Source organism: Rhipicephalus microplus, chromosome 3 (genome assembly GCF_043290135.1).
Source record: "Rhipicephalus microplus isolate Deutch F79 chromosome 3, USDA_Rmic, whole genome shotgun sequence".
Taxonomy (NCBI): Eukaryota; Metazoa; Arthropoda; class Arachnida; order Ixodida; family Ixodidae; genus Rhipicephalus; species Rhipicephalus microplus.
Genome location: NC_134702.1, coordinates 120248003 through 120275817, shown reverse-complemented (window position 1 = coordinate 120275817; position 27815 = coordinate 120248003). Strand labels below are relative to the sequence as shown.

At 46.1% G+C, this 27815-nt stretch overlaps 2 protein-coding genes across 2 annotated transcripts; both read left to right on the top strand.

Moving 5' to 3' along the window:
- The first annotated feature begins 1561 nt into the window (after positions 1–1561).
- Positions 1562–17687, top strand: LOC142802927 (uncharacterized). Its single transcript, XM_075888011.1, has 3 exons — positions 1562–1829; positions 15999–16199; positions 17620–17687. The coding sequence occupies exons 1-3, from the start codon at positions 1562–1564 to the stop codon at positions 17685–17687; spliced, it is 537 nt and encodes a 178-aa protein (XP_075744126.1).
- A 6448-nt stretch (positions 17688–24135) lies between these two features.
- LOC142802926 (endothelin-converting enzyme homolog) lies at positions 24136–26256 on the top strand. The gene is made up of 2 exons (XM_075888010.1): positions 24136–24255; positions 25918–26256. The coding sequence occupies exons 1-2, from the start codon at positions 24136–24138 to the stop codon at positions 26254–26256; spliced, it is 459 nt and encodes a 152-aa protein (XP_075744125.1).
- The last annotated feature ends 1559 nt before the right edge of the window (positions 26257–27815 follow it).

Sequence of the window (27815 nt, the reverse complement as noted above, 5' to 3'; positions counted from 1 at the left end):
CATTCATCCTTTCTTTTTGTGTGTGCCACTTAAATTCGTTTTACACTGATATAGTTGAACATGCACTAGGAATAAGCTAGGCGCATAAGTTCATTGTATACAATCATTCTATACATTGTTCACATACAATATTTAAATATTTCATCGTCGTTGTCATCATCATCATCATTAGCCTAACTACGCCCACTGAAGGTGAAAGGCCTCTCCCATGATCGGCCAATCACCCCAGTCGTGAGCTTTTTGCTGCCACGTTATAGCTGCAACATTTTCCATCTGATCAGCCCACCCAACATTCTGTATCCCCTTCGTGCGTTTGCCTTCTCTGGGAATCCGGTCAGTTACCCTTAATGACCAGCGTTTATCCTGGCTACGTGCCCGGCCCATGACTGTGGCCTAACTGAGTGCATATAATTTTTGCCAGAGTGTATTTTAGTACGGCGTACAGCCTTGCCGCTATTTGTTTTTAGCATATACCAACCATTAGAAGCTAAGGACTTACATAAAAAACTTCTACTTTCACAATTGCTTGAACTTTACATGAAGCTTGAATAATTAATAATTAGATACTGAAACCTTGTCTGGAGGTTTCTGACTCGTGCTTATTGTTTAGGTCACTATCCACCCCTCCCCCCAAAATACAAAACGTTTTGGTAGAAGACATTGAGAGAAAGGATCAATCTAACACCTCCTAATAGAACACGCCCAACACAGCCACCCTCTTTGTGCAGATTCATTCATCATCTCTCATTGTTCCTCGCTATTGCAGTTCACAAGTCCGTTTATCGAACTGTCGACTCTGGAGAATCCATCTTCTCACGATTGTCAAAACACATAGGTTCACATAATTGACTCCTGAAACTGTATCCGTGATCGTGGAACTCCGTTAATTAGGATGTCATTGTCAAAAGACATATAGCTATGACTGCGACCTGTAGAACTATGATGGCGATGTAATGCCATCACGTTTTTCCACCAAAAGAACAAAAGAGGATGTGGACTGAAATATATTTGATCTCAGTATACTAGAGTGAGGTGCATGTGCATGAAAAAAATTATGTGTACAAAAAGAAAACAAAACTTACCTTTGGATTCTTGCCCTAGCAAAGAAAATAAAAACCTCAATCTTGTCGAAAACTTTACACTGAAGGTTAATGCTAAATTAAGCCATTCTCGTGAGAAAAAATCCTGAAAACAAAAACTATTAAGTATACTGTCGGTGTTTCTGTAGACATTGCCAAACAAAACAAAGCTCGTGAGCAAGTGTCCAATGGTCATGCTGAGGGTGAAGAGATTTATAGGTGTGGTGGAATGAATATGTGACTCCAAACAAATGAATTTTTTCATAGTGCGAAAAAAATGCCACTTAGTGCTACGGATCAGTGAGCAAAATTTATTTGTACTCACAGTTGCACACTCATGATGGCAACGTAAAAAGTTGACATTTCAAACCACTGTAAAGCGAGTCTGTAAGAATTGTTAGTTGTACAACACCTGCAAGTTTTGCAAGCTTCAAGCGCATGGCGTCTGTGTAATTTTCCAATCACCAGGTAAATGGTCCACGATGTTCATGACATACACCAACCTCATCTACAAAGGCAACAGCACGATTGCGTACCAGGAACACGTCCTAAAAGTTCTCGTAAAGCTGCTCAAGTACAAAGCTGTTGGAAACGATGGACTTCACTACCTGATCGCCTGGAGCCTGTTGCGGCAGCTGGCGAGGTACACGAAGCCGGAGTCCACAGCCGACCAGAACGTGAACCATTTGTGCTACGCTCGCGTTCTAATGGTTATGAAGATGGCGGTCATTAGCCCGTACCTCAGGATGAGTAAGCATGCATGTGTTCTTAATACATCATTTTATTGCGGGCACTATGGCAAACTTTAACGTTTATTGATTGAACGCACCGAGAATTAGTGACAATGTCCAAAGGAACATGCTACTTGAAAAATAAAAAAACAGACGTTCAAAAATAAACGTGCTACTGCGGGCCTTTTTTTTACGGAGAGGAGGATTTCCTCTTTTCTGGGCTGTTGCATGAGAGTACGAAAGTCAACTTCACAGCCTCGGCTGTGCATTTCTTGGAGGGTCACGAGTGGTGACAACAGCCCAGAGAGGACTATGGCAGCACGCGTTGAGTGAAAAGGTCTATAGAAGGAAACCAAATGCACCACTGGTTCGAAATGTGCGAGCGGAATTCTTCATGCCTCTTAAGGTTAAAGTCACAAAACAGGGTTTGTCGAAGAAGCCATTTACCCATCTTTGAGCCGCTGCAACATTTCACAAGCACTCAAACATAGCACTCGCACTGAAACCTCATTACAACAGAGCTTCTGTAGCACCGACGTCGCGTGTTGCAAACAAAATTTAACTTACTCTCGTACGATGTTCAGTACACCAGTAAAGGTGCTGAAGTGAAGTATGGCTAAACGATTTCTCCATTTTGACAATACAAATGAAGAAAAGAGCGATCGACTCAAAACTGCCCTTTACTCACATGCAAAAATAATTTGAGCAGCTCAGCCATAGTTATGACCACTCCGGAAGAATTGCAGAGCTGAGCGACGTTTTTCTTCACCTACTTTTATCATCACTTTTTTCTCTCTCTTTTATTTTTTCCTCATCTCAGTTTTTTGTGTTTTCATCTGTTTAGTTTCTTTTCTGTCTCTTGTGATGCTTTTTTTTCTACGAATCGCTTTTTCATTGTTACCCATATCCAAATCTTTTTTTTTCTCTCTACATGCCTTTATTTCTTTCTCTAATTCTTACTTTTTTTTCTCTAAATAACTCCCTTTGTCTTTCTCTACACTATGCTAGGCTATTTTTCCAATATGGCTTGGGAAGCAGACACCAATATCTGCCCAACGCAGATTGCACTCTTTTTTAATTTTCTTTATTCTTTCTATATTTCTTTATTTCTCCTCATTTTCCTGCCCTAACCTGCCCATCACTAGTCCTCACTCCTACTTGCTCTTTATTTATATCCATTTTCTAAACCATGACATGAAAGAGTAGACCATGCTCATCTCCCTCACGCCCTCGTTCCATTCTTCCTGGCCTTCAGATCAGTCTATCTCACCCTCACCTCTTTTTGCGGTCTCCAAGCTATGAATAATATACTGTGCATGAGTATGCCGTCACACGATCAGCCTGGCACATACCCACTTATTGTTACACGTGCTCTTTAAGTGCAAATGCAGTTCTTATAGCGGTGTCATATGGGCGCTTTTAACTGCGATCAGTGTCGATCCAAATTATCCATGATCTGGAATACGTATCACTACATGGTCACTTTTAATAATGATTAGGAGTGATCTGGAAGAAGACTGTCGCGCTTTGCATGAGAGATAGTGAACTCGCTGTCGTTTGCATCTCCTGGCGAAGCTTGTTGAAAGCACTTTAAACAAGACAATCAAGCAGAGTTTAACAAGAAGACTTAAAAACAGCTAGATGTTCATAAAAAGCAAATTCTAAACTTGTTGAGTTGGAACAATATCGGAAATTTTAAGATTCGTATCGAATGCAAGTAGTTACGAGAGGAACAGATGAGAAGCAGACGGCCGTTGCCTTCCGCGCTTAGATCAACTCTCGCACTGTCGGAGCTGTTGGAGAACCTCGAAGCAAACTGATTATCAGTGTTGCAAGCCTTTCGACTAGGTCGGAACGTACACGCACTTCACGGTCAAATGAAGAGAGCTTTACGCTAATCGACCAGTGGCAGGAGCGACTGAAAGACTTGAGGAAGCAGAAGTGATACTCAGGCGCGTACAACGAGATTGACGCTTTGCTGCGACTGGACGGCTACGAGCGGGAGCTATCAGAAATAAACTCGACGGTTAAGAATATCACACAGATACGCAGGTAAGTGCAAGGAAACCTTCATCGAATGATGAATTTATAAAATTATTTATATTGTTACACGCAAACTTTTTCCGTTCGAGCGGTTCTTGCACAATTAGCTTTGCTAATAAATGACTCTATAGAAAAATTCTGCACCAAGTTTTGTCAGAGACATGTTTTACGGCATACAAGTGCCACTTCGTGCATTTATTCTGACCCACTTACTTACTTAGCCAAGCTTATAACGAATTAGCTTAGGCCATGTATCAGCGGTCATAAAAATGATGGTGATGAAGAAAAAGAAAACTGATCCGGATCGCCCTGATTGCGATTAAAAGTGCACGTGTTACACAGGCATTAGTTGGGATATACAGGCGTTCGTCGAGATCTTTTCACCACCCTCTCCCATAAGGCTGCGTGCACGCGCGTCCTCAGCAACCGTTGCCCCCACCTCCTTGAGTTGAACGTGACTGGCCTCCACCTTAAAGGGGTCGTGAAATGGTCGCTTTACAAGGACAATGCGGCACCAAAGGCGGCCACATGCGCTAACTGTATCATCAGCCCGAACGAACCTGCATAGAAGCTTTGCCTATCGAGAAACGCGGAACTCTATGGCATATCGAGCACGCGCAAGAGGCGCTCATCGGCGTCTGCCATACGCGATCCGCGTCTCACAAGGCCGCTGCTTAATATGACGTGAGAGTTGAAGTTAGCGCTGATTGCGTATGACAAAAAAACTGATGAGCGTCCCAGTTGCACGCACTCGCAAGTACCGAAAAGTTCCGCGTTCCACGATAGGCAAAGAATTACTTATGATGACGTCACCTAGTTATTTCGTGTGGACGCCGGTGGCTTCGCGTTGTCGCTTGAGAGCGAGCGTTTCACGACCCCTTTAATGCATTAATACGAGTTTGTAGCGTTTGTGCTGCCAGCGTTTGTGTAGCGTTATTAGGGGCGAAGCTCCTTATAGCGGCACCCGTTGGTCCCGCGTACCGTTGTAGTATGTAACAAGTCTTGCGCTTTGACCTGCAAGGTATAACATTTGACCTCCAAGGTGGTGCAGGTGAGATATTTCTTCTGTGCGCTGTTTAACAATAAAAAATAGTGCTCAATGTATATGCTAATGGCTTCTAATGGGGAATGAGAGACGGGAGCATCCAGCTTTTAGTCAACGCGCACGCTGCGATCCCCATTAGCAGCCATTGGCATGTACGTTGAGCACTATCGGACAAAAAAGGGTTGCTACATTATACTCGCTGGGTGTAACCTCCTTAGTTTTAGAAAGGTTTAGCGAGCGTTGAGCCGCAGGGCCATGAATACAATGAACAAGTATATACCATGAATGAATTCGAGGTGGTCAAAGGGGGGAAGCAGATACGAAGCGCAAGCCGTAAGAAATTAAAAGCTGAATCCTCCTGTCTCTCATTTTACATTAGCAGCCACTGGCATGTATATTGAACACTATCTGACAGCAAAAGGTTGCTACGTTATACTCGCTGGGCGTAACCTCCTTGGTTTTAGAAAGGTTTAGCGAGCATTGGGCCGCAGTGCCAAGAATACAGTGAACTAGTATATACCATGTACTCAAGGTGGTTGAAGTTGGGAAGTAGACCCGAAGCGCAAGCCGTAAGAAAGTGTGCGTGTGCCACCTCTCGTTTAGTCCTTGGAATGTCCACTGAATGGCGGTGCTTCTATATGGGGAATATATGATAAATAGATGCGAGATGGTAGGACTTGGAGTGTTGAATAGATGGACGAACGGACACACAGACAGATGCATGGATAGACGCATGAACGGACGCAGGGGCGGATGCATGAACGAACGCAGGGACAGGCGTACGAACAGACGCATGGACGGTCACACCGACGGACGCATGGACGGGCGCATGCTTCGCCCCACTCTCCATCATTCACTCCATGGATATGCTGCAAACTTTTTTTTAACCGCACACGCTAGCTACTAGAGCTGCAAATGCCTACCACTTTTCTCGAGACAGACCGCATCAACTCTGTAAGCAACATTCTGCTCATAAGCACACCGGACTCGGCACGCACCGAAGCATACCACCATATCAAATCCATCAAGATGGACGAGCGCAGCTTTGAAGTGGTCCCCCACATTACCGATCCATCGAATACCTGCCGAGGGGTCATCCGTAATATTCCTTTGGAACACACATCTGAAATCATCTTGTCAAGTCTATTTGACTATGACAGACTAGGCCTCATCCTGACCGGACGTCGTATGGGTTCCACAACGTAAATCTTGGTCACCTTCAGAGGTACGCGCGTGCCTTTCTACATAAGTTATCAGGGTGGCATCACCACATGCGTACCCTATCGTCATAAGACGGAAGCCTGTAATCTCTGCCGTAAGCTTGGCCACAGACCACACGTATGCCCAGGCGCTCCTCAGCCTTTATGTCCAATGTGTGGCATTTCGAACCCACTCCTTGATCACGAATGTGAACCTAAGTGTGTGGTGTGCAACAGTGACCACCCCACTGGCTCGCCCCAGTGCCCACAACTCTACAAGCCCAAACCAAAGCACGCACCCTCAAGTTTCCAGCAAGATGCAGCTCCTTTCCTCGACCCAAGCCCATCTTTCAAGAACGCCCCTAGAGGACACTCACCAAGTATTACAAGACACAAAGCCAGAAAAGTCGCAGCCGCAGCCGAAGCCGCAACAAAAGCATTCATCAAGTCCCCAGCCCTCGGACAGGCCCTGGACACGAGGTGAGCTGGGCTGATGTAGCCTCCCTTGAAAGCTCCTTTCAAAACCATCTCAAACTATTGCAGGATTAGATGGCTACATTGAGGGCAGAAAATGCAAAACTACGCCTAGAGCTTCAGTCCTTCAAACAACCATCTACCTCCACACACCTCCCCACCTCATCTTTCACCCCTACACCAATCTCACCAGCACCAGCTCCTCTCTCCACCACCCCTATAACTATGCACCCCGCTCAACCACCTGCGCAAAAACGAAAAGCCTCGACTCCCCCATTGTCATTCGATGAGCGAGTGGAACATGTTGAAGCGAAACTAGAGAAGGTTGACAAAGAGAAAGAAAAAGTAACCAAACTTGAGGAAAAACTAGACAATTTTATTACCTTATCCACAGCTTCCTTGCAGAAGCTACATGAGTCCGTGGCCTCGATACAACAAGCTATGTTACCGATGCAACAAACCCTGAATTGAGTCATGCAGTGGATCTACACGGTCCACGCTAACCGTCCAGAGCTTGCCCAACCTAAGCCAAATCAACCTAGCGAAAATGGCTGCTCGTAACCGCACTGAACTTTGCGTATGGCAATGGAACTGCAGGTGGTTTCGCCGAAAAAAGGCAAACCTCCTACAGTACATCAAATCACAAACTACCCCTCCCCCAATCATTGCGTTACAAGAAATAAATGGTGTAGTGCAGCTGCCAGGTTATAGAACGCATCGAAACCCGGCTGATACTAAACCAAACACTGCTGTCTTAACTCAGAAGTACCTTAGAGTTACCTATTCAAAATTTGCTGACATCGACATTGAGCACGACTTTCTCCAAATACTACCTGCTAAACTTAACTCTCCATTCTTATACATTCTCAACGTATATAGTAGACCGCAAGATTAAAGGAACCGCTTCGATTCCCTATTCGCCCGAGCTACATCCTCGGCAGGCAAACACACCCCCCTCATAGTGGAGGATTTCAACGCCTCCCACCCAGCGTGGGGTTACACCGCATCTACACCGAAATGTAGGGCCCTCTGGTCCCATATTAAGGCACATCGTTTTACACTGCACAACAACCCGGAGGAGCCTACTTGTTTAGGGAACAGTGTGAACAAAGATACATCACCCGATCTTACCCTCACTCACAATGCCTCCACAATGGTTTGTACTAACACCCAAACTAATCTTGGCAGTGATCATTACATTATTAGCATTACTTTACAACTAAAACACAGACCCATTGCACCTAAACCACTGATGCTCACAGAATAGGACAAATTTAGAGAGACCCACAACAGCACCGCTCCCTCACGTATTGCAGACCTTACCGAGTGGACTCAACAGCTTCAAAGAGGTGTTGAAATTCACACGAAAACTCTACCCCCCAACACCCCGGTAACTACTCTCTACTCCAAGCTTCTCCATATGTGGGAAGCAAAACAGTCACTTCTGCGACGGTGGAAACACCAGCGCCACAACAGGAAACTCCGCATTAGGATAGCGAAGCTAGACCAACAAATCGAGCGATACACGACTCAATTGGCGGCACAACAATTGGGTCAGCTTTGTGAAGGAATGCATGACCACCTCAGTAATAAACGAACGTGGCAACTTCTTAGACATCTGCTAGACCCCAGCACTTCTCGCGCACGACACTCTCACGCTATCACTAAACTGTTACACAAGCACAGTGGCCATTTAGGACAGCTCTTTGATAACCTCCGAACGTTGCATTTACCTCAATTACGTAAGGATTCTATACCATCTTTCAGGCAAACCTAATGAGTCATTAGATGCATCGATAACGGAAGCGGAAGTTAGGCACGCCCTCGCAACACTTCGTACCACGTCGGCTTCAGGCCCAGACCGCGTTAAGAACAAATTACTTAGAAATCTTGACCCTATTTCTATTAAAGCTTTCACTGAGTACTTTAACGACTGTTTTGACACGGGCACCCTTCCACCTTAGTGGAAAGATGCCAGAGTCATATTTATACCTAAACCGAACAATGCTTCCTTAGTAGCAAATCTGAGGCCCATTTCTTTAACATCGTGTCTCGGAAAGACTATGGAGCATGTTGTGCTTGCACGCCTCCAGAGACACGTGGAGGATAATGGACTACTGCCTCCAGAATTGATTGGTTTTAGGCCCTCACTTTCCGTGCAAGACGCGATGCTTCGCCTTCAACACGACACCATAACTCCTAACCAGAGCGAGGATACTCAGGCAATTCTTGGTCTGGACATACATGGAGCATTCAATAACGTAGCCCACTCAGCTATATATGCTGGCCTCAACTGCATTTCTTAAGGCGCTAAAATCTACTCTTACATCAAAAGCTTCCTCACAGACCGCACAGCTACATTAACATTAGGACCAAAACATTCCTCATCCTATACACTAGGCAGCTTCGGAACACCTCAAGGGTCAGTGCTCTCTCCAATCCTTTTTAGCCTGGCTATGCTACCTATACCCAACGCTCTTCAACGTATCCCTGACTTGAACTTCTCCATCTATGCCGATGATATCACCTTATGGGTGAAAGGAGGCTCAGATGGACACATTCAAGACACCCTACAAACAGCTGTAGATGCACTAGCAGCACTAACATCTTAGATGAATCTCTATTGTACCCCAACTAAATCAGAGTTACTCCTTCTACCAACTCATCGTCGGAACAAACGCGTTCCAATGATCGAAGTTCACATTAATGGGTGCCCCATTCTTGGAGTATCACGCATTCGTGTGCTAGGTTTATTTATCCAAAACAACCGACTTAATACGTACACACTCAAAGCTTTGCGCAATACCATTGAAAACACCCTAATAACTATAGGAAGAATTTCAGGGAAAAATGCAGGGCTCCGAGAGTCAGAGTTACTTCGTGTTATACAAGCTTTTGTGATTAGTAAAATCACATATACCCTTCCTTACCTTCACCTTAAATTAGCAGAGGAGGAATCGGTCAACACCCTCCTCCGCAGACTTTACAAATACGTGCTAGGCATTGCAATCAATACCTCTAATGCACTGCTCCACCAGACAGGAGTCATAAATACCTTATGTGAAATCCGTGAAGCCCATTTACAGCTCAATACGCAAGGCTCGCGACCACTAGAGCAGGTCGCCACATTTTGTCGTCTACCCTAATTAACTTCACCTCACTCACCGATGCTAAACACAACATTCCCCAAAACATACACAAACAATTACTCATACCGCCCCTTCCTAAAAACATGCATCCAACATATCATACTAAGCGCCGAATGCAAAAAGCAAAAGCTTTTCAGAAAAAATTGCATGGAGCCAATGACGTGCTCTATGTCGATGCGGCAGAATACCCATCCTCCTCATACTATGCCCTCTCTGCTGTCGACTATAATGGCAAGGCGCTCACAACGGCATCCGTCATTGTCAACTCTTCGGAGGAGGCAGAGGAGGCTGCCATCGCTTTAGGTCTATCCATCCCCAATATCACTATGATCGTAAGTGAATAGAAAACTGCCATACACAACTTCAGCGCAGGTCGCATCTCATCAACTGCCCTTTCAATTCTTAAGAAACATCCTCCCACGCAAGACGTTGCTCTCATATGGACGCCCGTGCATGCGGGGTTGAGTGGCAATGAGGCGGCTCATGCCTGTGCTCAAGGAATGACCGGCCAAGTGCAGGCCTCTGATGGCGCCTTAGACCACGCGGCCTTTTTCAGCGCGAGAGATCGTCTTTTGACCTTCCACGATATAACAAATCACTACCGCCTACAGTGCATTATATACCCCCCTTACATCATGGAGCTTCGCGCTACCATGAAATACTATGGCGCCAGTTACAGACTCGTACGTTTCCTACCCCATCTTTGCGCCATCTTATACACCCTGCGATATACCCCTCCCCTTTGTGCATTTTCTGTCAACAAAGAGCTAACCTAGACCTTATCATGTGGGGGTGTACTCGAAACCCACCACCCAATTCTCTACACATTAATAGTAAGGAGCAGTGGGAGGCTGCTATGTGCAGCTCGACGCCTGAGGTCCAGGACCAGATCTTGGATTGGGCCAAGAGGGTAGCGGAGACCTACGCTGGGTAGGCTCCTCTGACTCTCCACCACCGCCCCTTTCCCTCTTGTGATGAATAAAGTTTTTCTTCTCCTCTCGAGACAGAAAAACGCCACGCGCGGCAAACGGTGCTACTGGCTGCACAGTATAAGAAAAGAAAGAATAATTCTTATGACGCTAGGTTCTCTGGTGAGAAACGCCGTTATGAACGCTACATGATGCATTCGCACTTCCCCACAGTTCCCTTCGAGGAAGTGAGGGCATTTTTCTTCTCGATTCCACACAACTAACACCAGGCTTAAATAGATTCGCAGTTAAAAAAAAGATACACTTACAGTACCCACTATGAGAATGAACTAAAATGATTAGCTACGACAAACACGAGAACCCTTAACGGCCTGATGGTTGGTTCACACCGACCACTAGCAGCGGTCGCGCGACCATTGCGACTGGTCGCATACAGTTGCGAACGGTCGCAAACGTTCGCAAAGCAACTGCTTTGACTAGTCGCTTCCTGATCGAATTTTCGGTCACGCGACTGCTGTCGCAAAGAAACTGGAATCAATGAGGGATGCCCAGAAGTAACGCCAGCGTTTGTATCCATGCTCAGTGTTAATTTTTGTAATTTTTTTGTGGGCCCCTTGCCACCAGATACAAACGAGCCCATTCATCTGGGTCGGTGCCATCACCACGGTCATCAAGGAGTTCTTGGCTTGGAAATGGCGGGACGCAGCAGCTCCAGTAAAGTGTCAAATTTTCTTATAAAAACAATGTGCACTATCTTCCCCCGTATTCAGAACCGTTTTTTCTCTTGAACTTATCTGCTACCACCTTCAATGCAGTGAGTTTGCAACACATTTGTGCTGCATGCCTTGGCACCGCCTAAAGACAGCGCGTTGAGACGCTTTTGTCCTGCATTGGAGGCGGTGGTAAGTCAAGTTCAATTCAAGGAGTGTTTCCAAATACGACACTGCCGGAAGTACTCCTCGTAGTGTGAGCGCCACTCGGGAGGCAGGCGGCTTGCATGGCCGGCCGACTCTCGAGAGCGAAGGAATGGTCACACACACCACCGGCTTTTATATTCGAAGCATTTTTAGTGAAGTTCGGTGACTTTGAGCGTATCTATCTATCTATCTATCTATCTATCTATCTATCTATCTATCTATCTATCTATCTATCTATCCGCCTACGATTTCTAGCTGTCCAGGCCCTATCGATAATAGTATCGATACCAAACTTCGTATGGCATAACTTGACTTTGTGAAGAACATATTTGACTAGTCCTAACATGAAAATTATGATATGTGTGCTATGAATGTCATAATTTACATTTCATAGTCACGCAGCTCTTGCGCTGGTTTCGTTCTCATGGCGTGTTGCAAAACTGGTATGGAATGACATGATTGCATTGCGAACACAAGCGAAAGACCCTTACATGAAAATCATGACATGTGGGTCGTGTAACAACATGAGTACATGCCATGCTCCTGATGCGTTCGAAGTTGTTTCGCTAGCATCACAGTTACCAACTTTGGTATTACAGTGCGTCAATGGATGACAAAGGTATGTGACTGGTGCAAACATGATAATCATGAAATGCATGTCATGTAACAACATGACTATATGTCACGCTTATGATGCGATGGCGGCCATTTCGCTAGCTTCACTTATACCAAATTTGGTATTGCGTGACGTGAATAGATGGTAAAGGTATGACTGGTGCAAACATGATAGTCATGAGATGCATGACATGTAACAACATGACTACAACCTACGCCCATGATGTGCTCGCGGCCGTTTCGCTAGCTTCACATATGCCAAACTTGATATTAAGTGACGCCAAAAGATGACGAAAAAGTGTGAGTGGTGCAAACACGATAATCATGAGATGCATGTGGTGTAACAACATGACTACATGCCACTCTCATGGTACGCTGACGGCCGCTTCGCTAGCTTCACTTATACCAAATTTAGTATTACGGGACGTGAATGGATGACGAAGGTGTGTGATTGGTGCAAACATGATAATTATGAGATGCCTGTCATGTGAAAACATGATTACATGCCGCAGTCAAGGCACCTATACATTCTGGCGTGACGTGATGTGCGTGTTCGCCGGTGTTCATTTCGTCGCGTAACGCCGGCGTTGCCATGCCAGGCGCCGGTCCTGCCATATACTCGCATGCAGGCACGTGCGGTGCTGCGTTTCTTTGATGCAAGCGCGTTTCAGTGCGTCTGGCGGCCCTCAGTCAAGAAAAGACGGAAATGTAGTGTTGTCTGGGTAACGCATCGTTGCGAAATGCAGCTTGTCGCATTTTGCGCCGGTCGCCGTCAGGCTGCGCCAACGGACCCTGGTCGCGCTTGGCATCAGACTATAGAGTGCTCGCAACTTGGTAAAGTTGCATCGCAGTGCGCAGCATGTACGCACGTCAACGCTACATTGGAGTATACTGGGCCCTTCGTGATCTGCTCGTGGCCATTTTGCTAGCTCCAAATATACTTAATGTGGTGCTACGTGACGTCGTTGGATGCCGAAATATATGACTTATACAAACATTATAATGCTGACAAGCTTGTCATGTAAGAATATGAGAATATAGCACGATCATATGCTGCTGGCAGCCGTTTTGCTAGCTCCACATATACTAAATTTGCTATCATGTGACGCGGATACATGTTGAAGTTAAACGACACATCCAAACATGATAATCATGACACGGAAGTCATGTACATCATTTACCTCCACCTCGTAACATTGAGCTGATATGAAAGGGAAATATCAACATTCCTTTGTGCTTTGCATATCATCGATTCCCACTGTACGTGGCTTCTGCCAACTTTTTATTACGATAGCAATTATGTGGATACTCTTGGCGGGATTTTGCCACCGGCGTCAGCGTCGATGTCACAAACAGCATATGAATACGTATCTATATAAATGAAAACGCAAGAAAGACAGAAAATCAAAGGAAAAAAACATTGGCACGCGATATCAATGTGGGACCTCTGCGTCGTGAAAGCGATACGTTAACCACTGCCTGATCCCCCCCTCCCCCGAAGAACGTTCTTCACCACTTAAACAGCAAGCTATTTTTATCTACCACTTACCGCTTCCGCGCTTTCGACATTACCAGAAAGATAGTGCGATGAGGGCACGTCGCCACATCGCACAACGGCGCCCGCTCTAATCTCCTACGTGTACTTTGCGTGGCTTAGAGTAGGGGAGAGACGCTCCCTTGCACGCCCTTATCTCGTGGTGGTGAGGAGGTGAGATCGTATGCCTTGGCTAGCCTCGGGCTTTACGTGGAACAATTCTGCTGTATTTACCGGCGCACAAAGGTCACTGCAATCATTGCAGTCTTCATTCACGAAAAGCGCGTGGTTTTCAGACTCGGCGAAGTTACAAATGTCACACTTATTCGCATGCATTCGTACCTCCGAGTACGTGTCGTGCGTAATGTGTGCGCGAGAAACGAGAGGCAACGTTTGGATGTGCTTTCCATTCGGTACGTGACCTTGCCAATCATTGCTATCGCGTTCATTGCTTCGCCTTTGCGGCGAAGGTCTGACTTTTTTCTTATACGTTCTTGCGCCGCCTTCGCTGACACCATGGCATTATTGTCCCTAAACGAAACAAATTGCTTTATCTAGAGACCTTACATGGCATAGCGCATCAGTGAAATGACATTCTCTTGTTCTTTGCTCAAATCGAACTCAATAACGCTGCTGGGAACGCTGCACGAGACCGGTCAAAAACAATAAACGTGGCACGCTCAGTTCGCTCTGCTGACTCGGCCGGCGATGATCAGCTGATCGCCGCTGGTCTCCAGAGTTCTCGCTGATAACGAGACATGGACGTGACTCTCCGGCTATGCGACTTCTGGTTGCTCGTTGCAGCTTTGGCCGGTGCGAACATCGGTCGCTTTTTCGTCGCCAGTCGCGAATGGTCGCGTCAGTGGGGCTAGTCGCTGGTGTGACCCAACTTAAAAGATTTTGGTGGGACATCACAATTGCGGCCGAGAGGAATGGTCCTCGTATGACAACATAACACCAGTGGGCACGTGTAGAGCTGACATTATATATCACAAATTGGGTAGGTACTCCTGACATTTATTTTTCTGTCTTGCGAATGCTTGTACTGGGGGGTTTTAATGAATAGGTTTCAAATATATTTCGCAGTTCTCTCGCGAAACAGGTACATGGTGCATGCAGTTTTGTTACATCCAGGGATAGTGGTGTAGTTTTTTCATGTAGTTGCCAAGATGGAAGTGGTGCAGCTATAAAAGTAGCAAGGAAGCAGGTAGTACAGATTAGCGTAGTGAAGATTGTAGCGTAAGCTTCATATGCAATGGTAGTCTGCCGTTTGAATCTTAAAGGGCACTGAAAATTGTTGCTGGCTTGTTGAAAAATTGAAGTTTGCAATTGGTCCTTCAAGGCCTCGAAACAGCGAAAGTGGGCCATTGTGTGCTATTTTGTTTCCGTAATGTTTCTCAGTGCAGAGAGGAGCGAAGTAAGCCGCAGATAGGTGGAGACGTGACACGGATGTCTGAACTCCTTAGAAAAACTGGCATTGAAGTCGAGCGTTCTTACTTTTTGTAGGTCCATAAACACGTACCTGTTCCCTAGAGCTCCGATCGCTTCATGGTATTCTTGTGACTGCAGTAGAGTTTCTGTTGTATTCTCTCGTAGTACCTACCGCTGAAGTACCCCAGATGCTTTGGCGAAACTGAAAGCTGCGGCAATAATGTTTCTGACGGGGTTATTCGCGAGATTTTTAAAGCTTTTTGCAATGACTGTTTCATCTATCTATGAATTTTATTTGGTGTTTGTCACTCGTAAATTGCCTTCTTCAGTTTCTTGTACCAGCAGTGAAAAATCGGCCTTTCACAGTTTTCTGTCACTATTTGAGCATGGTTGTTATACTTTTTGTACACAATTGTTCACACGTAAGTCACTACGACTAACATTATAGCATAACTGTTAAAAATTTTACCGATATTGTGATGCGCACGTGTTTGATTTTGGCGGGCTTTGTCACACTGTAGATAATGCGTGAGGCAGAAGCAGTGATGGCCGTATACATTCTGCAATTTTCTCGCAGAGCGTACAACTGCAGAATACACAGACTAAAAATTACATACACCGAGAGAAGATATCTGCGTATTAGATCATTGCCTACGATAAAAGTTCGTCGTATCCCAGCTAAGACGTAATGTTGACACAATATTGAAGCAACTTGCTCATTGTTGCAGTGACGTTGTGTTTACTATTTGGATCGACTAAGGCAACTAACGGTAGCCTGAGAAGTACTGAGACCATGCTAAGACAGTATTACCGTTGTGACAATTCACTTGTGTTTATTTTTTTTATTTGCAGCGGTCACTAAGCAGATGATACGCGATGCTGAAGCAATGATGGCCGCAATTGTAGTCAGCTTCCGATCTGCCTTGGCGTCATCGACGTGGCTCAGAGGCACGGTGCGCGAAGCCGCGCTTCGCAAGCTGGACCATATGAAGTACCACGTGGGCAACCCGAGTGGCCGACGTTCCGACGCCGCTTTCGTGGAGGAGCTTTATGGTCAGATAATTTCTAATGGCACACGGCTGGTTATTTGTTATAAAGGAACGGAAACAAGACAAACCAAAGCGCTCATGTTTTCACCTTCGTGTGTATTGATGGACGTTTTTGGCATTTCTATTTGTAGTGCCGTTATCTGCATGCAAAAAATACAGCACCCGTGCAGCGCTTCCACGAATAATTTGTCACTACAGCTACAAGAGCGCATAAGTTCGGCCTATAACTGGAACTTTGTGTCCTGCTCAAACGAATAGATTATCAACAAAAGTAGGCTAACTCAGTTTCAAGTGGGAAGCGACAAGATGAATTTTTTTAAACTCGAATACCTACAATTGTTATGAGATCAACGTACCATATGCTGCATTTTTGTCATTGTCGCATATGTATGGAGATTTTTATTCGTTGTTTTTGCCCGAATGCCGAAGTTCATAAAGTGACTTGGTAAACATGTGGAGGATAAGTCCTATTTGAATAGCTGCGGGAATTAATGGTAACATGCTACCTACAATAGCAATGAACAGACATATCTCTCAAGTGATGAAACTCTTTGACATGTGCATATCTTGTCACAACGTACATAATTGTTTGTTACATTTAATACACGTGCAGAAAATTCGTGATGCAGGAAGCGCACGCCACATTTGTATGAAAAGTTGTTGGGGCCAGTATAAAGCATTAGTATTGTCACGGGCTTGTCGTTAAGCGGTTTATCAAGCGATAACAAATATAGCTTTCCCTTGCCCTTTTTATGCTCGCTCGGGGTAGCCGAACTAAATTATGGAGTGCGCGTCTTATCGAATTTTGCGATAGAGGTTGGGCGGGTAGTGACCGGTATCACGTGACTCTTTTCAGACAACGAGCTGCAGCCTGCGAATGGGGTTCACTTTTCCTCAGACGATCTCTCACCACAAATGGCGGGCTTGCGGCGAAACCAATGAACTGTGTTTGCTTTTCTTTGAGGGAGCACAAGTTCGCTGTGAACAAATTATCTTGTTTTCTTGTGCCTGCATCGTACGTCGTCTTTACGTGCGTGTCTACGTGACAGTATACGTAGCTGTATGCCATGCTGAAGAAAAGAGAGACTGCGTAGCAGAATGCGCGTGAAGAGCAAGTTTCACGCATGCGCAATTCTCCCTGCTGTTTTGAAGCGCTACGGTGTTTCCCTTAACAGCCCTGAAGGTGTTCGAGTGTATCGGATCATTTTCTAATTCTCTCTAAAATGGAGCACTTGAAAATGACTCCAAATGGACAGGTTTTACCTTACGCCAGAAAATGTTACAGCTGGTAGTCTACAGACATCCTCCTATCGTCCCACCCTGGTTTTCTGCATAATTCGATAATTGTGTCACGCAGTGCATTCAGACGTTAACAATTAACGATTTCATTGGATCACTGTACCCACTTTTCCTCTTCGGCACAGCTCCACTCCCCGACGTGACGGAGGACCACTTCTTCACGTCCTGGCGGGCGGCCCTGGCCCTATCATGACATCAAACATGGGCTGACCAGACCGCGTGGCAGTACGACGCGGCGGAGGTGAACGCCGCGTACTATAGGCATGCCAATGTCGCTCTTTTGCCGACGGCGATTCTACATCAGCCATTCTTTTTCGCGGACGGTCCACCTGCTCTCAACTACGGTGGATTGGGGTCGGTAAGCAAAGCAAACATGCTAAATTATGGCGTGTTTAAATGTTACTTCTAGAGCATACTAGCATAGCGAGTGACTCGTTCTCACATGATTCTAGCTGATTGTGCAGATCAAAAGATGCGCCAGGGTAGTGGGCATACTTCTCAATAATATAGGTACTACAGGTACACGCAAAAAGCGGTTTTCGACACAGCTTTCAAGCACCTAACGTCACTGCTAGAATCACACGCATTCGCCGAGATTGCTATGGGCCAGACAATGTAGGGTGAAATAAAACTGCAAGATGTAAATACGACATCTCCAAAAATAAAGCAGCGTGACAGCGTCCTAGAGCGTGCATACGATAGCCTGGCATCTGCCCTCCACCCGTAATCATAGTCTGGGGTAAAATAAATATAGTGGGGGCGTGTGCCGCCGGTTAATGAACGACTAGACAACTTGAGTGCCCATTAGAACAAAAGCCCCTTCATTCCAACTTGCGCATGCTTATATACATAAACAACACTGGCGCCATCTCCGGCAGGGATTGTGGAACCGAAATCAAACAGACCAATATACAACACATTCCCTTCCTTAAAAACACCTATATGGATTAGCGATTTAGTAGTTTAGTGTGTTAGCACACATGCAAAGAAAACACTACACAAAAATACAACCTGTAGAATGAATGTAACTACTTAGTACTACAATATCACCCAATTTACAAAAGGAATTCAACACACTGGATACGTCCGTTTCATTCACTTTAGCACAACTTTTCTTGTTACATCTTGTAGCCATAGCGCTCTGGTGGTAGTCTCTTTCTTGGTGGTTGCACCCTGCGTTGTTGTGTGACTGCTCCTGGAGACTTGGCTGACTGCGTCGCAGCAGGCGACCCTTGCGCCTGCGCAGCCGAAGGAGACATGAGTGCCTGCGCAGCGTACGCAGGAGGCGTGGGTGCCCGCGCAGCGTACGCAGGAGACGTGGGTGCCTGCGCAGCAGAAGGGGCAGCAGCTGAATTCCTGGTAGTTATCTCTGGGGTGGGGTCCCCACATGTAGGCAGAGATCCTCCTCCCCTAGCTATACCGTTTCCTCCCCACGTGTAAAGGGTGGCAGAGGCTCCTGGCACCTTTGAGAACTTGGATGCATTCCACGTTTTGCCGTCAGCCAGGCGAAAAGAAGATGGTTCCTTCCTGCTGATCACTTCTCTTCGGTGGCTGAATTTCAGGTGGCCTTTCATTCTAGTTGTGGGTTTCGTCACTCTGACGAAGTCACCAACGTCAACTCTGGTTTCTCTTGCAGCCCTCCGAGCGTCCATGTATCGTTTGCTGTTCTGTTGCTTTTGCTTTACCCGCTCACGTAAGCGCCGGAGTTCCAAGTTAGGGTCATCAAAGAAGGTTACCGACGGATGCTCGATGGCATCCAACCGGTTCTTGGCAGCCACCCGTGTAGCAGAAGAGCTGGAGCCTTTGCCGTTGCAGCATGTGGTGTGCATTGGTAAACACCCAGGTACTTTGTTACCGCCTGGTGCAAGGGTCGCTGCTCGAGAACCGCCACCTGAATGAAGCCTTTTAATACTCTGTTAAAGCGCTCCACTTGGCCATTCGCTTGTGGATAGTATACAGACGAATGTTTGACCTGGATGCCGCGATCTTAAAGAAATGCCTCCAACTCCTGAGAAGCAAACTGTGGACCATTAGCACAAATATTCTCTTCTGGGTAGCCTTCGCGCGCGAACACAGTGACTAAGAAGCGTATTACTGTGCTGGTTGTCGTCTCGCTACAGAAATGCACTTCGGGCCATTTGGAATAATAATCTACAAGCATGATTGCATATCTGCTATCGTAGGGCGCACTCTAAAATGGGTCTACCATATCCATGCCGAGATTGAGCCACGGCTGCTTTGGAAAGGGGACTGGTTGCAAAGGTGTAGCTCGCACCTTGACGCTCTTGTCTGCTTCCTGGCACATGCTACACATCTGGATAGCTAGCTCCACTTGGCGGTCCATGCCCGGCCACCAATGCTTTTCTCGCAGCCGCGCTTTTGTTCGCACCACTCCGGGATGCGACTCATGTGCTGCAGCGATTACCTGCTGCTTGAGTGACGTGGGAATCACAAGCCGTTCGCCACGCAAGATAAGATTGTCTTCCACAGAAAGTTCGTCATGTACTTTGAATAATGACTGAAGCTCGGCCGATAACGATTTGTGTGCAGGTCACGACGATTGCACATAGATTTTGCTCTGTTGCAGTGCCCTATCTTGCAATTGGGACTGCTCAAACTGTTCTCTGGTAATGCAGGAAGGAATTTCGAGAACTGATACAACCTCGTCAAACAGTGTTTCTTCTTCCTGGAAAGAAGACGCGGGCAGGCGTGAGAGTGCGTCCGCCACTTGGGTTTGCGACCCCTTGCGGTACTCGACGGTATAGTTGTACCATAGTAGACGCTCTGTCCATCGCGCTACCCGCAAGGGGCGCCTTCCTGTTCCTTGGGTTGAAAGCAACGCCACCAAGGCTTGATGATCAGTGAACAACGTGAAGTGGCGTCCCCACAAGTACACGTGCCACCGCTCGCACGCCCAAACACAGGCCAACGCTTCCCGTTCTCCTACCGAATATTTCCTCTCAGCTGGCGAAAGGACTCGAGACGCGAAAGCGAAAGTGTGCAGTATATGTACGTCCACCTGCACTTGGACCGCTCCAACTTCACACTCTGATGCGTCCGTCGACACTAAGACTGGAAGCGATTCACCGAACATCCTCAGTATAGAGCTAGATGCCAGCGCGTCTTTGGTCTTTCTGAAACTAGCGTCTATCTTGTCAGACCAAACGAATCGCTGCCCCTTTCTTAGCAGGACACGCATTGGTTCGACCATGTCAGTGAAATTGGGAATAAACTTAGAATAATATTCGACCAATCCCAAAATTGATTGAAGGCTGGCTGGATCCGTAGGCGCTGGAGTGTCTCGGATGGAAGCAACCTTTTCCTTCAACTGCACAATACCGTTTGCGGTGATCCTGTGGCCCAAGAACGCAAGCTCCAGCGTATCGATGACACATTTCGTGTTCAATTTGAGTCCTGCCTCTTTTATGCACCTCAGCACTGTAATAAGATTCGCCATGTGCTCCTCTCTGCCCTTCCCAAACACAATGATGTCATCGATATAGAACAGGACGCCGCTGCAGCACTGCAGAATTTTTGACATCATACTCTGAAAAGCAGATCGTGCCGACACGAGCCCAAAACACACGCGCTTAATACGAAAAAGGCCGTCGTGTGTTATAAAATTTGTTAAATTGCGGCTCTCGGGGTGAAGGATGACCTGATGGTACGCTGATGCAAGGTCAATCTTGGAAAAGTGGGTTGCCCCCACTTAACTATGCAATAGCTCTTCTATATGAGGGATGGGAAAGTTATCTTCTACGACGGCTTTGTTTACCTGTCGAAGATATACACAAAAGCGGATACCTCCATCTTTCTTTTCAGCCACAACAATGGCGGACATCCACTCGCATGCCTCTATTTCCTTTATCAGGTCCATTTTTTCCAAGTGGCGCAGTTCTTTCGAGACTCCTGGCCGCTCTGAGAGCGGAAGGCGCCTGAGTTTTGAAGCCACTGCCTGAACTGTCGACAGTGATTTGACGCGATGAACAAAGCCCTTTGCGATGCCAAGTCCTGGATTGAAAATAGCACCAACCTCTTCGACTAATTCTGATGGAAGGGGAATGGACTCCTTTACCCCTGTCTTCACTGTGGTGTGCTCCGTTCGAGCGCTAGTACGCACCGCTGTCTTTTAAGGCACTGTAGTGAAGACTTATCAATCTGCAGACTGAGCGCCCTAACTGCATCAATACCTAAATGCGAGGTTCCTTGTTCAACGACATAACAAAGAAGCTTTGTTATGCAGTTATTGTACATGACATCAGCAAAGAACCAACCGCACACTGGAATGGGTTTCTTCGAATAGTCCAGTAGCCTAATTCGAGCAGCTGAAAGCTGCTGACCTTCAAAATGCTGCCTAAATAGGTCTTGCGTCAAAATTGATACTGATAACCTGGAATCCACGAGGAAAGTTAACTTCGTTTCACCAATTACTACCGATACGTAGATTGCGGGACGAGTGGATGTCGTCACGGCAAGAATGCTCAATACTTCTTCAGTTATCAAACTTTCGTCGTCTAGTTCACAAACAGGAGCGGCGTTTCTGTTGCAGACCGAGCGAAAATGACCCATAATACCGCAATCATGACACCGCTTGTTTTTGGTGGGGCAGCGCAATGAAGATGCGTTGTGCCGAGGTGAACCGCAGTGGTTACACTGGCCCTGTTGGCTGTGCGGCCGCTTCGAGGGGTCGCTGGCGGAGGGGTGTTTTCGCAAACATTTATGCTCTGGACATCTGCAGTAGCAAATTCTTTGCAATCACTGGTTGCCGGCTCAAACTGCGTCGCTATTAGTACAGCTCGAGCGAACGAAAGAGAAGACCCTTCAAGCAGCAAACGCTCGTGCAAGTTTCGACATATTATGCCCGCAACGAACTGGTCACGCAAGGAATCTTCTTCCAGAGAAGGAAAATAGCACGTTGCAGAAAGCTCACGTAACGCGGTAATGTACTCATTCATTGCTTCACCAACTTGCTGCACGCGCCTACCGAACCAGTGCCGTTCGACCACAACATTTGTTGTTGTCGTGAAGTGCGCATGCAGCGCTGTGACAGTGGTATCGTACGACGACGCTTCATGCTGTATCTGAGAACTGTACTTGACATCTTCCGAATGCGTATCAGTAGTTGGCTCACCAGACTTTGCGTTGGCCGAAGACTGAAGCGATAGTGTGTGAAATATGCGCTGACCCTACGCCGAGGCCGTGGATTAGGAGAGCCTTGCGACGGTCCGGCGCACAGTCCGAAACACCAGATGCGAGCAGAAAATTCTCGAAGATGCGGATCTATTGCGGCCAGGCAATAGCAGGGCGGCCAGGCGCAGGCAGGAACGGGGGCGGTGGTGCCAGTCCGGAAAGCTCATGGCGCGGTAAACAGTCGGCGAAAATGACGAAAATCACACCCCTCCTAAACGAGCATCCTTGTCGCCAATGTTGTGGCGGCGTGTGCCGCCGGTGAATGAATGACTAGACACCTTGAGTGCCCATCGGAACAAAAGCCCCTTTATTCCAACTTGCGCATGCTTATATACATAAACAACACTGGCGCCACCTACGGCAGGAATCGTGGAACCGAAACCAAACAGACCAATATACAACAATAACTTTACGCAGTCGGACCCGTGCCGTCATAAGCTAATGTGCAGGGTTAGAGCAACGCCGTTTTACTACAACCATAGCCAAGGAGTGGGGTCAAAAACTTTTTATATTACGAGTGTGCACCGCAAAGCTGTCGACGAATGGAAGGCTGCTGTCTGAAAGATTTCATCTCCTAATTTTCTTCTGTGGATACTGTGCGACGCTGTCTTATTTTTGGACTGCACTTTTTCTATCGAATTCCGCAAAACAAAAAGACCTGCAGGTACAGTGGGGGCTAGGGATTTATTGATATGTGAGGTCTCACGTACCAAAACCACGATATGATTATGAGAGACGCTGTTGTGAAAGGCTCCGGAAATTTCTACCGCCTGAGGTTCTTTAACGTGCACCCAAATCTGAGCACACGAGCCTTCAACATTTCCGCCTCCATCGAAAATGCAGCCGCTACAGCTGGTATTCGATACCGCGACCTGCGGCTCAGCAGCCGAATATCTTAGCCACTAGACCACCGTGGCGGGGCGGGGGGGGGGGGGCGGATACTGCGGCTTACGTTTACTTTCCTTAACATAGATTTTTATTGCACGACTTTCTGTGCCTAAACATATAGGCAGCACTGGTTGTTCGCAAATGAAGAGGCCGAGTGCTAACGCCACCATTCCGGAAGACACTTATTACGCTTTGCGATACATATTACATTACAAATATACGCTTTAGTGGTCCAAAATATTTGCAGAAATGACTGCAAACCAGTTTGAATTGTGGTCGCTTACACAAGATTGTGCAGGGTTGCTCATCGGGGAAAAAGTGGTCATACATCCCCCCCCCCCTACTAAGTCTATGTATTGGCCACAATTTACGCTACCTCCTTAGCAGCCTAAAGGGACCGCAGCCATCCACGAGGCATTTCCCCTTTCCCAGTGCACACACTTCGGAGGCATAGGTTTCATTGAAGACTTTTGAAAATATGCTTTTTTCATCAAACTTTATCGTTCACTACATGGCTGTCACTTTATTGCATTGATTTTCATTTACTTTTTCATTGTCAGATAATGGCGCACGAAATAATGCACGGCTATGACGCTGACGGCTCTTATTATGACGAAAATGGTGCCTTCGATCCCTGGGGTACGGAGGAATTCGCGGTGGCATTCACCAACAGGACGATCTGCGTGCGGCAATCATATAAATCAGTAGTAAGTACATGTATACTTTTGAAATACTATATTACGCGCCGATGTGTCACTTTCGCGTCAGTAGGTTATTATTATAAAATGAAGGCTTGGAAGTATTACAATGACCAGCTTCCTTTCTGTAAGCATACCATATTAGTCCTACGTATTAAGACGGCGCCTACAAATATTATACAACATAATGCACTAAATGACATCAATCTCGCTCAGGCAACTTTTCGCTGAGGGCTTGAAAACAATGTGAGTTCCCATATTCAAATTAACGTCCATGAATCTTCAACGAAACTTCCAGCGTAACGCATGTAGTAAATGTTAACGGAAATTTCGTATCAATATTACCTCACCAAATGCATTGCTAATTGTATATTCACTGAATAAACGAGTTTGAAATTTCAAGTGACCCATACTTCTGCGCGTCCTTTCCCTAATTAATAGAGATAACTGTCTCTTTATGGGGGTGGAAAGCGGACACACCGTCAACTCCTACTGAAGCATGTTCACCCACCTGCTGGAACATGCACTGAAAATTAACGGGAAAAATAACGGGTAAACGGGGGAAATAGCTATTCACCTCCATAGTTCCATTTTAAGCAATGTCGATGTCACCACTGCATTTTTCTTTATCCGTGAGCAGCACAGACTTGTTAACCTTCCTCACTCAAATATCATACTTTTGCGTCCTTTTATATAAAATGTAAGTGAATACACCTGCGTGAATAGCAAATATTCAGACATATATGGCTGTACATAACGTCTTGATCTCGTAATGATATGTACTAGCATACGCAGCCGTACTTGTGCTATATGAATAGCGCTGGCTTCAAATATATGGAGTAGATATTTAATGTCTGATATCATGTGAATACACGAAGACAATGTGCGCTAAACGAAAGTTGTGGCTTGTGATATCATATTACACAAAACGATAAAAATATGTTTCAGCATGCCATGAAATAGCTATCAGAGATCTATCAGAGAGTGACTCGTGAGGGAATTCACAGTTGAGAGGCGTCAGCGTCGTATTACAGCGGTCAAAGAATATGTACAGCTAGAAGAGACGTGTGAACACTACTCTGTTTGTGTTGTCTATGACGCACCTCCCAGTACCGCCCTTTGGGCTTGCTGAATTTTGAATAAATTCCATAGACCAAAAAATTGTGCCTCGTTTCTACTGATGTTGCAGTTACTGGCGAGTGCTAGAGTGGTAAGCTTCAAAGGACTAGAGTTCCGATTCACATTGGTCGTCGGTATAGCTATGACACAGAAAGGCTATTCGCACTATTGTTATTGCTCCATGTTTGCCTCCATGATGCTATCGCTCAAGGAGTAGACAATCTCCTTGAGCGATAGCATCATGCATGTCTGTGGGTGCTTTCCCAGCACCATTCCCCAGCCTTTATTTCTATTAGAAAACAACATTGTTAACTCTCTAAATATAGCTTGTCCAATGAAACACGCAGCACATTATTTCAGTTATTTCATACTTCTTGAAGAACATTCTGAGTTCTCGCGGTGTGTTCGCTCCTGGAGTAGGTTTAGGGCGCTAAGGAGCCACGATTTGATGCTGGCCGCAGAGAAACAGAAAAAAAACTGGCGTGGCGAAGTTTTCACTGGTACATACCCGATTCAAATCATTTGCAGGAAAAGCTGATGGCCCGGCAAGATATAGTGGACGACGTAATCGATTCGGAACAATTGGCGGACTTTGTGGGCGTCAGGGTTGCGCACAAGGCCTACAATTTCTTGCCAGCCGACGAGCGCTTGATGCAGCTGCCCGGCGTGGACATGACAGCCGAGCGCCTATTTTCCATCAGCCACTGCGTCAAGTTGTGTGAGGATCAACGCGTGGTTGCAGAGCGGTATGCTCCGGCGAGTTCGCGGTGCATTGTGCCGCTCATGAACATGCCTGAGTTCGCGGCCTCGTTCAAGTGCTCTCAGGGAACCCTCATGAACCCAGCACATAAGTGTGATTTCTGGTAGCAAAAGTTTTTGGCAGCTTGACATCACCGCTTTGTGAATTTATTTGAAACGTTGACACTTCTGATCTCCACAACACTATTAGCGACGCAAATCGGAGCTCCACGCTACTGATTACTGTTCATTTTATTTACCTTTTTTGCAAATGTATGATTCTGTTTTTCTTATTTTGGTATATGTCATGTAAGCTACCTATTTTTATGGTGGCTATGTACACGTGATCAATATCTTGGCAATACGAGCATTTCTTGCAATGCAATAATGGCAAATAAAAAATTGTGTATTGTTCAGCAGACGTTTAGTTAGGCTTCCGTTAGGCCTTACTCGTGACTTGCACAATCCCACACTTTACTGTAGCACAAAGAAGATGTATGTGAGGAGCCGTATAGTCTCTGAACGGGACCAAGTTAACTCAGAATATGAAAGCTCTGTGTATTATAATAACTATGCATTAAAACCAACATAGAAGCCCGTTATTGTCTATGTGCTATCGGCGTCAAATAAAAGCCGAACAGCGGCAAACATTATAAGCAGTATTCTGCACAACGCTCAGTTATCACCATGGACATATGTGCATATGCACGTGCCAGTTAGTATTAACTAGAGCTCGCCTCTTATACCGAATTTCTCATCAAGATGTTAGCCGTGGCTTAGGTCGGCTAGGCGAGGATATACGTAGCGTCAGCAATGGACGGACCGATAGATGAACGCACGGATGAATCGACTAGCGAGTGAGCTCACGTCCGTCAAGTGCCAGCCCTCTAGTTACACTTCTTCTGCGCCGCATCACCTGTGCGCCGTGTGACGGCACTGCTCCTTGGGCACGCGAAGTGTGGCTTTCGAAAAGCCGTGCTAAACTGCTCAGTATTGATCAGTACAAATTACGACACAAGAATACTGAAGTGATACTGCGAGTCAGCTTGGGTCTAAGCAATGATTACAGGAAACAGATTTCTTTATCAATCATTGCTACAGAAGGCTGGCTAGAGCACACTTCTTTTTTAGTTTTCAGGGCAGAAGGCTTCCACTATTTCCCTTCGTGTTTTACTACGGTGTCTGAATTTGTGCTGATAAAAGATGCTGTACATGCGCGTTTTTAGCAGTACAATGCTACTTGTGTGTTGAGGTGGGCTTTCAACGTAGACATTTTTTCGCGAATGTAGTGCATAATGTTGCTAGGACGTGTGGCCATGTGTATATCAGGTAGATAGATGTATTTACCACGACGCTATGGAGCGTATATGTAGGGTAAAAGGCCACCATGACCCTCTTTTAGCGCTGCATTGCAATGAGCAGCGGTACGCAAGGAATGTATTAACAACACCATATAATTCGGAAATTCTAATCAAACATCCACGAATATACCTGAAGCATTCTGCATTAAAAAATATAACAGACTTTATCCACTATTGTAGGCTGCATTGCTTCGGAAAGATGTTATCGTTGCTTTAATGTATGTCCTTATGTGCTGTGAACGGTTTATTTCGAGTAGTTCGCGCAGATATGACGTTTGGTATGTGAATGTTCCGAAAAACTGAACGAGTTAAATTGCACCTTTTTTG